General features: G+C 29.5%; 1 protein-coding gene across 2 annotated transcripts in view; it reads left to right on the top strand.

The window, feature by feature from the left end:
* The window catches only part of LOC100205250 (beclin-1), a 39,988-nt gene that overhangs the window by 25,920 nt on the left and 705 nt on the right, over nt 1-13,363 (top strand). For both annotated transcript variants that reach the window (XM_065799207.1, XM_065799208.1), the window contains exons 13-16: nt 92-134; nt 255-304; nt 2,252-2,305; nt 13,006-13,142. In XM_065799207.1, coding sequence (XP_065655279.1) covers nt 92-134; nt 255-304; nt 2,252-2,305; nt 13,006-13,117 — 259 coding nt within the window. In that variant the 3' untranslated portion in view covers nt 13,118-13,142. The remainder of the gene's footprint in view (nt 1-91; nt 135-254; nt 305-2,251; nt 2,306-13,005; nt 13,143-13,363) is intronic.

The raw sequence follows: 13,363 nt of genomic DNA on the forward strand, positions 1-13,363 counted from the left end.
TAATAATATTTATGATTTTATTATAATTTAATTATTTAAATTTTTTTTTTTTTTACTAAAAACTTTGACCAAAAAAAAAGTTGTACTTTAGATTCGATCATGCTATGGTTGCATTTCTTGATTGTCTCCAGCAGGTACATTTTTTTTTTAATTTCAACATATTTTTTACAACAAGAATATTGACTTAGCATTGAAATAACATTGAGTAGTTTAAAAAGATTGTGATAAAACTCTGTTGTTGCTGTTTGTTTTAGTTTAAAGAAGAAGTAGAGAAAGGAGATTCTAATTTTAATCTTCCGTATAGGTATTTTATGGTTCTAAATACAAAAAATTGTTTTAAAGTGATTAAAAAAAAAAAAAATTTATGCATGGTTTGTAAAAAATATTAGTTTAGATTTATAAATTATAAACTATCAATACAACCCCTGTTTAATAGATATGAGAAAATTTCTAAATGGATTTATTTTTTAAAACTTATCATCAATAAAAATTATTAATAATTTTTTTTTAATCATTGCATATAAATACGTAGGTTAGGTTGTAAAATTTGCTTTAACTCTTCCTTTCTACACATCTATATTTATGTAAAAATGACAATATGAGACCCTGTCCAAATTGCACAAGTGTGGAACCATGAATGAAAAAAATATATATTACTTTAATCATTTTTATATATTTTTTGATTTATAACTTGTTGTTGAAGTTTTTCCAACCTAATACAGTTATTATTTAACAATTATTTATTAAATCATAATCTAACAATTAACACATTGCTTCTGGGTACATTTTGCAGCAGCATTATGTCAAATGCAGGCGTTTTGCGCACATTGAACTGATTTTTTTAAACACTAAACTAAAGATAAAATACAGAAAAACAAACATGTCATTACACTAACTTGTACTTGTACAGAGCGCTAAGCATGTAACTCATTGAGTTGAGAGTGAAATTGCATAATATATCATTCTATAACACCTTTTACTAAGCAAAATACTTGTTTTCTTTTTTTTTTTTCAGAATTAAATAATGTTTATATTGTTTTATAATTTTGTTTTTTTAATTTGAACTTCTTTTATCTATATTTTTTTTAATTTGAATCTTGTTTCTGAACGAGTTAATTGAACTTGAGTTTATTGTATCTTTTAGCAAAGTGTTCCAGTAATTTGATATTCTGTTTGTGAAGAAGTTTTGTCTGATTGTTTCTTTAAACCTTTTTTATTTCGCTTCTAATTCTCATATTATGTCTTCTTGTAGTTGTTACGATATAATTGATAGGGTTGTGAACATTTATTTTATCGAATTCTTTGGATATTTTAAACATTTGAATAAGATCTAATCTCTTTCTTCTAATTTCTGATGTTTGATTTTTTTTCACCTAATCCTTTTTTCATACAATAATCCCTTTATATTCTCCATTTTTGTGGCTTTATGTTGTGTTTCTTTGATTTTATCAATTTTATCTTTTCTAAACGGGTTTTATATTACTGCACCATATTCAAGATAAAGTTGTACTATTGTTTTATATAAAAGTTTTCCTGCTGTTTCATTTAAGTATTTAAAAGTGTTTAATCAATCCAAGTTGTTTATTTGCTTTATTTGTCATGTTGTTAGGTTGTTAATGTGAGGCTTCCAGTTTAAGTCATTTGTAATGGTTTTACCGAGATTAACTTCTGATTAAGTTTTTAATAGCATAAAATCATTTAGTTTATAATCATGTTTCTGATTTCTTTTACTAAATGCATTTGGTAAAAGTAATTGAAATCATGCATTATTTTGCATAAATTTTCATTAGATTTAATTAACCATTAATTTGACCACTAACTTAGTTCATCTTTATCATTTTGAAGATTTTTATTGTCCTCCTGATTCTTTATCAACAAAATCACTTATGTGTCATCAGCCAAGAGCTTCACAATATTTTTTAGGTTAACACAAATTATTTATGAATATAATAAAAAATAATGTGCCAAGAACAGATCCTTGGGGAGCTCTACACAAAACATTTTTCTTAATAATTTATCTATGAAATAAATCATTATTTTGTTCTTATTACTTTTTCCATTATTTTGCACACTATTGGTGTTTAAAAAATCAATTTTTTGTTGGATTAAGTTTGTTTCCTTTTTTAAATAGAGCTATTGCAATTTTTATCCAAACTGCTTTTAACCAAACTGTTGTATGCAAATTTAAATTTAGGAAAAATTATTTGTGAATCAGAAATGTATTATATTATATTTATTTATATTTTTTTAGAATGGAGAAAGGAAAGATATATGATTCTTCTGAAAATGGAGTCTATTCCATAAGGTTTATTTTTCATACTTTATTATAGTCTATTAAATATTATCCCAAAAAGTTCCTAGTTTTTCTTTTAGGCATTCATGTTTATAAAAATTCTACAGAAACTATATTATACAATATATATATTGCAAACTGGACGCGTAAAAATTGACATAATTGAATTTTTTTTTTCCAGTAAAATGTATACTAATATATACACCCTTTTTTAACAATTTATTCAGAAAAATATATATATATCTGCAAGAATATATACACCCTTTTTTAACAATTTATTCAGAAAAATATATATATATATCTGCAAGAATATATACACCCTTTTTTAACAATTTATTCAGAAAAATATATATATATATCTGCAAGAATATATACACCCTTTTTTAACAATTTATTCAGAAAAATGTATATATATCTGCAAGAATATATAAAAAAATATTTTTCAATTTGTTTTTTGAATAAAAGCATCAAAAAAATATTTAGTTTTTTAATGAAAAAAAATGACCATAACAACAACTGTCTTGTTATATTGATTTTATATATAATTAAAAAAGTAATTAATGCAAATTAATACAGCTAGATATGTTAATTATATAAGTATAAGTCTCAAGGAGTTAACAGATTTTATCTGTTGACCAGCTTTACACCCCTTCTGATTTTATGACAGGCAACTTATTCTATTATCTCCTAATGAAGGTACAGCTGTAAAACTGATTTTTTTGCTTCTGAGGCTGGCTGGTAGTCAGGTTTACCGAACTCTGTGGTAGCTCTCAGAGAGGCTGATTTCACCAACAGCTATAAAATATCAAAGTTCTAACAGTGACATGTTGTGCATGCATGGTGTCCTCATTTGTAATTTTAGTGTGCATTGTCAATGTCACATTTGGAGTCCTTCGTTACGACTTAGGGTTTATTAATAGTAGTGAGGCAATTGCTTGGACTATTAAATAGTGTACTGAGTACTATCTGTGCTTTGAGTCAAGTTCTATTTAATGAACAAACTAAAAAATGACTAAAGTACCAATAACTATAAAACACAAAAAATCGCCGTCATCACCAAGATGTCATCAATCATCATCACCAAGCTCTCTAAACCTTTCATTCACTAATAATAGTGGTCTTCGAATTAACTTTTATTATGTTATTGTTTTATATCGCCCTCTTTTCGATGATATTTCTAATCAAATTGACCAAGTCCTTTTTCTTTATCCTTAGCCAATATCATTGTTGTTGGTGACTTAAATGCTCATCACACTGATTGTCCTGGTTCTAGTGTCAGTGACTCTGCTGGTGTTAAGGCCCACGACTTTTGCCTTTCTCAATCTCTAACACAAATAGTCAAATTTCCAATTCGCTTTAAAGACTATCTGAATCATTTACTTTTTCTACTCGACTTCAATGTTCAGTTTCTCCACATTCACCCTTAGGTGCTTCTGATCACTGTTTGATCTGTCTAAAGCTATTATCTTATTCTTCTTCATCATCAGAATTACCCTATCATCATACCTTTTAAAACTACCTTAAAACTGACTGGGACTCTTTCCATGATTTTCTTTGTGATGGCCCTTGGGTAGAAATCTTTCGTCTTCCTACTATCAAATGTGCTTTTTATGTAGCTTCTTGGATTTAGGCTGGCAGTGAACCTTTTATTCTATCTTGACAATTTCAAGTCAAGCCTCACTCTTCTCCATGGTTTTACTCTCATTGTGCTGCTGTAATTTTCAATTGTAACCATTACTTCCATATCTATTGTCAAAACAATTCTCCAGAAAACAGGCAACTGTTTGCTATTGCCGAAAACTATCATGAAAAGGTTTTGTCTAATGCCAAAGCCTGCTATTCTCAGGTCACAAAATCTTGTATTTCATCTCAAAATTTAGGCTCCAGAGACTTCTGAAGAATCTTTAACAGTGTTTATAATAAGAGCAAATTCTACATCTCTTCAGACTTTGTTACTTCACCTAAAGACAATGCTAAATTGTTTGCTGAGAACCTTTCATCTCATCTCTTGATTCCACTAATCACATCCTATTTGATATATAATGGACAAACAGGTTGATTCATTGCTTGACACTCATCACTCCAGCTTCTGTATCTAAAGTGATTTCTATGTTTTTGTATGCTTAGACTTTTCTACAGTTTGTGTTCCAGATAACATATCTGTTATAGTCTTGCAGAACTGTTCTCCGGAGCTGTCGTCTATATTTTCAAAACTATTTAGTTTTGAAAATATAGACGACAGCTATATTTTCAAAACTAAATAGTTTTGAAAATATAGCTGTCGAAGTGTTCATCAGTTTTGTTTTCCAGCTCGCTAAATAGCAGTATTTGTTGTCCTTATTTTCAAAAGTTTAGAAGAGCCATCTGACTTGTCTAAAAACCGTTCCATTAGTCTTTTTCCTAGCTTAAGCAAGATTTCTGAGTCTTTAATTAACAAACACTTTATCTCTCACCTTGAATCTAATAACTTACTTTCTGATCATCAATATTGATTTCAATCTTCTCATCCTACTGCTGATTTGTTAACGTAATATTTGATAGGCTTTATTGTGCATAAATAAATGTGGAGGGGTTAAGGGTGTTGCTCTCAACATTTCTTAAGTCTTTGATTTTATTTTATTTATTTTTTTAAATTTTTATTTTTTTTTTGGTTTACATTTGTTAGTTGTTGTACAGCTGTATAATAATAAAAATAATAATATAAACGTACTATGATAGAAAATACAACAAATATAAACAAAGTATCTGAATGAATATTGCAAGGGTCTTGAGCTTTATTTAAGTCATTTATATAAATTAAAAAAAGGAGAAGTGTAATGTATTATCATGAAAATATTTGTATATTCTGTTGAGCATAATTTTTTCTAGAATTTTCGAAAATGTGGAGAGAACAGAGATGGGGCGATAATTACTGATTTCATATTTATCCCTTTCTTTAAAAATAGGAATAATTTTTGCAATTTATAATTGTTCTGGGAATATTCCTTGATGGATAGAAGCCCTAAAGATTTTAAAAAGAACAACTTTAAAAATAAGTTGTTCAAAGCAATCTGTAGCCATGTTTCCATTAATTTGATCTGCTACAATTGCTTTATTTTTTTTGAAGGCTCTTTCTAACTCATCACGCATTAATTCGGAAGATAACTTATCTGAACAAGTGCAATTATCCAGGGGTTCTAGATAATCAGTAAACAAAGATTTGGTTTTATGGATTTTTTCAGTGTTGGTCCTAATATTTGTTAAATTCCTGAGCTATAGTTTTTGGTTGATATAAACTTTTCAATACATTTAAAAACAACACAAAGCGCACGTGGCAAATAATGAAAGAAATTATTGGCAAAAAAAAAATCGTGCTCTGGTTTCCTGCCACAAATAGTTAAAGTCGATAACTATTTGTGGCAGGAAACCAGAGCATGATTTTTTTTTTCTGAGCTATAGTTTTTCGCCAATAGTTTATAGTTTTTGTTATCGACTGTAACTATTTGTGGCAGGAGGGCATGGTTTTTTTTTTGCCAATAATTTCTTTCATTATTTGCCACGTGCGCTTTGTGTTGTTTTTAAATGTATTGAATAGTTGAGAATAATAATTTTTCTTCAGGTTTTTGCAAATTTTTTCATATAGGTTCTTATAAACTTTTTTGCCTGAAGCTGTTTTTGTTTTTAAAAAATTTATATAACTTTTGTTTTATTCTGGATGATTTTTTAAAACCTTTAGTAATCCAGGGTGTATTGATATTCTTAGTTGTTATTGTTTTTTTTATGATTGGGAAATTAACTTCATAAACAGAAAATAATGTTTTGAAAAAAGTTTCATAAATATTATTTGCGTTATCATCAAAATTTATGTTTTTCCAATGCAGTAATGATAGTTGGTCTTTAAATAATTTAATATTAGTCTCGTTGTATATGCGTTTTCTTATTACTTTTTTGGTATTGATGTTTCTTTCTGGGTTTGTTTTATTAAGTTTCAAAAATAGAGGAAAATGATCTGATATATCAGTTTTTATGATACCTATTTGTATATTATTATTAAAAATATCAGCAGTTATAATATTATCTATAAGAGTTGCTGTGTTTATTGTTACTCTTGTGGGTCGATTTATTAAAGTAACTGACCCTGTTTCAAAAATTGCATCATAAAAGTTCTTAATTTTATGGTCGTCATTTTAGAGAAAACAGTTCATGTTTAAGTCTCCAACTATATAGTTTACTTTTTTATTATTGGTTCCTTTTTTGATGATTTATTGTGAGAACATGATCAGGTTTTTGCTCATGCTGTCAGGTGGCCGATAATAACAGCTTAGTAAAATATTTTTAGTTTGATTGTTTGTAATTTCAATAATCTCAATTTCTTTATCACAGTCAGAGTTGCTCAAATCATTCCTTAAACAATATTCAAAATTTTCGTGAACATAAATTAATACTCCACCGCCGCGCTTATTTGTTTTTCTTTCCATAAAAATTATATTAAAATGAGGAATATAAAAACTAATATTTATTTCATCTACTGTGATCCAAGTTTCAGTTAAACAAATTATGTTAAAAATGTGTTTAGTTTCTTTTAATAGATTTAGAAGTTTTTCAAAATTGCATTTCAAACTTGTTATATTGAGGTGGAGAATGGCAGTTTGATTATTATTTTTCGTGAGCATTCTTAAAATCTCATTAATAAAGTTTGGTGTGCTGGTCTTCTCCATAAACTCTCTTCTTACACAGTGTATCAGGTAAAATTTATAAGACTATTGAATCCTTCCTTACCAATCATAGTATTAAAGTTGTCCTTGAAGAACAGCACTCTTCTTCATTTCCTGTAACTTCAGGGGTTCCTCAAGATTCTATCCTTAGCCATGTATTTATTTTAATTTACATATAAGATTTCTCAGAAATTCTCACATCTAAGGTGGCATTGTTTGCTGATGATACTACCATTAATTCTTGTCTTGATAAGAAGCTAACACTATCTAATTGTTTGGAAGGGGCATTTGAACTTGAAGAGTATCTCACCTTTGCTGCAGCATGGGGCTCTCAGTGGCTGGTGAACTTTAACTCAGATAAAACACAATTTATTTCAGTTAGTCCTTATCGTAAAAATCGAGAACTTCTTTTATTATTGAGCAGTGATGTACTCAATCGGTCATCTACCCTTCATCTTCTAAGATTAACTCTTACTTCCAATCTTGCTCAGAAACCATATATTAAATTCATTGTAAAATTAGCATTTCTCGCCACTTTTTTACTCCAGATTCTATTCTTTATCTCTATAAATCTCAAATCTGTTATTGTATGAAATACTGTAGCCATATCTGGAGCAGATCTTCAAATGATGCCATTTCTCTTTAAGACAAAGTGCAAAAACGCATTGTAAACATAGTTGGTCCTGCTCTTGCAGCCAACCTTCAACCATTTTTACATCGTCGTAATGTTGCTTCTCTTTCTCTTTTTATAAATACTAAAATGGGACTGCCCTAAAGACATAGTCTTTTGTGCCATCTACTAAAATTCATTCTTGCGTTACTCATCACTCAATTAAATCTCATCCTTTTTACTGTGACTGTTCCTAAAAATGCTTATTCATCTAGTTTTTTTTCCTTGAACATCAGCTCTTTGGAATTCGCTACCTTCATCTTGTTTTGTTGATTTATATAATTTGCAATCATTCAAGTCATCTTTTAATTGTTCTTTATAAACTTCATCTTTTCTCTTGCTTTATAAACTTCATCTTTTCTCTTCCAGTAACTTCCAACTCTAATAGTGATTGCTTTCAGCTTTGCTGGAAGTGAAATGTTGGGGGAAAAAAACATTAATATCTAGTTTTATTTACATATATGCTTTTAAAACAGTAGTGGTAAATTAATAGTTAATTTTGTCACTCTACTTTTTATCGCTTCACTTCAAGTTTTATATCGCTTCACTTTAAACTAATAAACAGGTAAAAGGACCTTAGAATGCTAGGTATTTTTTAAGATCTTGGTTAAGAGAAAATATTAGGGCAGTAACTTTAAGAGTTGACAAAATACTAATTTAGAATGCCAAAAAGGTTAAGTTTTTTGGGAGCACCATTTTCATATGTCTTTAGATAAATATTTAGGATATACTTTTTTCAATAGGGACCTCAGAATATCAGGTTAAATAATTGGTTTTACTGCTTCCAATTTTGGTTAGAAAATCATGAATTTCTGCATAAAAGCATTATTTTCCCTGCCGAGTATATTTTTAAATGTTTGGTTCACTTACCCTTTTTACTTTAAATATTCCACTTCAAAATGCAAGGTTTAAGAACCTGAGAATGCTAGGTGAATGAAACTTAGATAAAAAAAAAGAAAAGTTTTTTTAATTCGATTTATTCTTGATGTTATTAAATGAACATTATTCCTGCAGTATACTTCTGTATAGTTCTACTATCAAACCTCCTTTAAAACACACTTTAGGCTTTTACTTTGTTTGCTTTAAAAATTAAAGTGTGTTTACTAAAGTGCGAGCATGAAAGTGTGTTTTGATATTCCTTTTGAATTGTGAATAATTAAGAAATGGGAAAGTCTTTTATTTTTAGAGTTAAGCCAACTAACAAATCAAGATGCAATGTTCTATGAGATGTCATAGAGATGAAAAATAAGCAGTTAAAGGAGGCAATTAAGTGGTGTCAAATCAGCCATAAATGTGGTTGGCCTGCAATCAATTCAGGAAAATTTCCACTAGTTAAAGACCCAAGAACAATTAGCAAATAGGGGTGTACCAGATTGGAAATTTTAAATTCCGGCCAGAACTGGATTTGCCGGAACTGTTAAAAAAAATTCCGGCTGGAGTATCGGCCGCAACGAGATTTAAAATTATAGTTTTTTAGCTTCAAGATTGAAAGTGAAAGCCTGCACCTCAGCATCGTGGCTGATGATTTTTTGATTTAATTTACACAGTCTGTGTCACATCTCTTAAAAAAATAATAATAACTTCCGGCATTATGGCCTGAAATATTATAATTCCGGCTGGAACCGGAATGACCTAAAAGTCACAAATTCCGGCCGGAACGGAATTTCGGTATATCCCTATTAAACAAACGACTTAATGGCGTCATTAAAATTGAAAGAGAGAAGAAATATTGTTCAATTTTTACCAAAGATGAGTTTTACGAAAGAAGAGTTGCTGGTCTGTTATATGAAAAACAGAAATGAAAAAATAAAGTTAAAAGCAGTAAAATCTTTTTTTTTAATGGTTATTGCATTAAGAAAACTAAACTTGTAGTGTTTAGTTATTTGGTATAGTAATTTAACTAATTTATTTAGATGCTTCCAAGATTTAAACAAGTCAGAGTTGACAAAGGTGTTGAATGTTTTGGGAGTAAGAAAGCTAGTATGTAGAAACTACCTAGGGCGCCAGATTACTATCACCAAATGTTCGGCGAGCACTCGGAACAAAGAAGCTTAGCAAATCTTTTTAGAAGCGTTGGGATGCAAAATATCAAAAGTGCAGCACAAAAGGGAGACAGGAAGCTGTATCTATAAATCGTGCCCTGCACAAAAGAAATGGCGTGTAACTATCTTAAGTAGTTAGCTGAAGAACTTATAAAAAATTTTTCATTGATGCAAATCAATTAGGAACAGGTGTATGGCAGAGAGATATTGATACCACTAGACTTTACAATCATGATGAAACCCCCCAGTTTGTTAACGAGTTGATAGTACTGCAAATGGTTTAGTTTATGCTGGGAGAAGGGAAAGTTGTTAAAAGATGTTAAGTAAAAAAAGAAATGTTATACATTCTTTTGTTTCCTTTGGAGGAGATATAACAATGTGCCACATCATATTCGAAAGAAAAGGGATTAGTGCCCACATGGCTCTGAAAGAAGTAGTTAATAATTAAATAGTTAAGAATTCCAAATCTTCTAATCTCCACAAATGACAATGGCAGCCAAGATCACAGTATACTTCTAAGTGCATATCATATGTTCAACCACTATTTAGAAATAAAAATTTAAAACCGCCTGCTGTTGTCCTATCTGATGGTCATTCTTCAAGATTCGACTGTGATGTATTGACATTTCTTAGAAGCAAATATATTCGGCTTTTCATCTTTCCACCTGACACAACTGGCGTTACCCAGCTCCTTGATCAAATCATTACAGAAATTGCACTCTGAGTACCAAAGTGCTAAATCTGCACTTTATTCTTCATTTATAACAATCAACAGGGAAGATTTTATCCATATACTTGCAGAGTTATGGCCAGTGTGCATCAAAACAAACAATTATAAATGAAGGTAAAAATGTTGGGATTTCAATTAGAGGGCTCGATGTTAAGTGGATTCAGGAAGATAAGTTCTAACAAGCCAAACTGTGTATTAATAAAAATACTGGAAATAATCAATCAACAACAGCACTAACAATTTCATCTCCAAAAGATGTTCGTTATGGCTTAGCAAGCTATTGGAAACTTAAATACGAAAGTGTCACTGAAGTTTTATTTATTTTTTGCTAATTTTGCAGCGGATTTGATATATGGTTTCCAAGAAAGATTGGAAGCAAGAGTTAATCTTAGAAGATGAAGGGTAGATGACTTATCGAGTACATTACTGTTCATAAATATAGGAAGATCTAACTTATTGAAATTACGATTGGCTGAAAAAATTGGGTTTTATCTGAATTAAAGTTCACCAACCACTGTGAGCCCCATGCTGTAGCAGAAGTGAGATCCTTTTTAAGCTCCAATGCCTCCTCCAAGCAATCAGAGAATGTTAGCTTCTTATCAAGAAAAGATTACATGGTAGTATCATCAGCAAACAATGCCACCTTAGATGTGAGAATATCTGGAAGATCAGTAATGTAAATTACAAAGAATATAGGGCCAAGGATTGAACCCTGAAGTTACAGAATAAGAAGAAGAGTGCTGTCCATCGAGTACAACTTTTATATTATGATTGAAAAGGAAGTATTCAATAATCTTAAAGATGTTACCAGATACACCATAAGAAGAAAGCTTATGAAGAAGACCAGCATGCCAAACTCTATCAAAAGCTTTTGAAATGTCAAGAGCTATGGCCTTAACCTCTCCACCTTTATCTAATGCACAATAAAACCTATCGGTTATTACTGTTAGCAAATTGGCTGTAGAACGAGAGGATCGAAATCCATATTGATGATCAGAAAGTAAGTTGTTAGATTCAAGATGAGAGATTAAGTGTTTATTAACTAAAGATTCAAAAACCTTATACTTCATGATAAGCACTTGTTGAATAGTTTTGAAAGTATAGACGACAGCTCCAGGGAACACTTCTTGTTTTCTGGGCCACAAGCTGTAGAAGAGTCTAAGCAGAAAATCACTTAGATACAGAAGCTAGAGTGATACGAATGTCAAGCAATGAATCAACCTGTTTGTTAGCAGTATCAGGTAGAATGCAACTAGTGGAATCAAGAGATGATACTAATAAAAAGTTCTTAGCCAACAATTCAGCTTTGTCTTTAGGTGAGGTTACAAAGTCTGAACCATACAAGAGAGTTTTAAAATATACATGCAGTAAAGAAAATGATTCAAAACTAAATATGATCAAATTTTATGAAAGAGGAACCAAAAAATGGATTCAGTTTCAATCTAATAAAAATAACGTTGAAAACTTCTTTCCTACCTCTGATTCCTTCCAGAATACAACTTATCATTCTGTTTTTACTGTTTTTGGATTATAGCTTATATAGATCTTGTTTTTATACTTTTTGTTCATTATATAATTTTTTAATTTTACAATTTATTTTTAAATGAAACCAATGAAGTTAATTATACATTTTTTTGAATCGGTACCTCAAAACGCTAGGTGAACGACCACAAAATGTTAGACAATTTGAAATACAATTTTAAGAAAATTGGTTTTATTCCGTGCACGCATCTTTTTAGCACTGCTTTTAGAGTCTTGAAGTAACATTTCTGATAACATGCAATCTTATTTTCAGAAGAGCTCAAAAAATTTTAAATTGTTTAAAAAAAATTTTAATAGCTAGTAGACTTTCTTTAATGTTTTTTTTAAAATGTTTTGTAAGAATAATATTTAGTTTTTTCTTAATGACTTAACATTGTATTCTTTTTTCAGATTATTCATGGCTTTTTATATTTAAATGGCGTTTATATGGCATTTTATATTTAAAACCTGACGTTCTGAGGTCCCACTGCATTCTGAGTTCCCTTTGTGTGTAAACAATCACAATACTTTTTGTCTCTATAGCTCAATTATTAGTACCCAGACCTTCCCGTATTAAGGTGGGCAATATTGGCCAATATGAGCATGCCAATATGACCCCAATACTGGCATTCTAATATTGGACAAACAATATCGGCACGCTAATACTTACCAATATTGATGCAATATTGTTTACCATTATTGGCGCAATATCGCATATCTTGCCCGATATCTTATCTTGTCTCATATCTTATTCGCACTATAATTGCACCAATGTTTCTTGATACTAGGGCATTATACATAATTTTGGTGAGAGCTATCATAACTTTTAGTAATCATGTCATGAAATTTACATCTTTTTACACAAAATTCCTCAGAAAAGTATGGATAATTGAGGCAAATTTATTTCAATTTTTTTTTTTTTAATTTTACATTATATTATTGTTTAAAAAAATGTTGTATTGGTAAAAAGTGTTTTTGTCGAAATTTTTTTATTATAAGTAAACCACCTTAAAATTAAAATTTTTTAAATTACTTAAAAGTTTATCAATTTATAGGATTCAATTTAATTCAGAAGAACATTGGACAAAAGCTTTAAAGTATATGCTCACTAATCTAAAGTGGGGTTTGGCTTGGGTATCATCGCAATTTGCTGACAAATTAACGTGAAGCTTTTGTGTAATATATATACAAGGTATGCAGTTTCGAGTTTGTGCTACAAAGTTAAAATTCAATCAAAGATTATATATGGTTACAAAATGGACATTCTGTATCATTAAAATTTTCTTTAAAAAACAAATATTTTATTACTCCAAATTTTAAATTTTCATTTATTTTTTCAATTTTTTTATTTTATTAAGTTTTCGTTGTTATTTTAAATTACTTAAAACTTTATTTTCTATCTAATTAAGTAAT

Source organism: Hydra vulgaris, chromosome 06 (genome assembly GCF_038396675.1).
Source record: "Hydra vulgaris chromosome 06, alternate assembly HydraT2T_AEP".
Lineage (NCBI taxonomy): Eukaryota > Metazoa > Cnidaria > Hydrozoa > Anthoathecata > Hydridae > Hydra > Hydra vulgaris.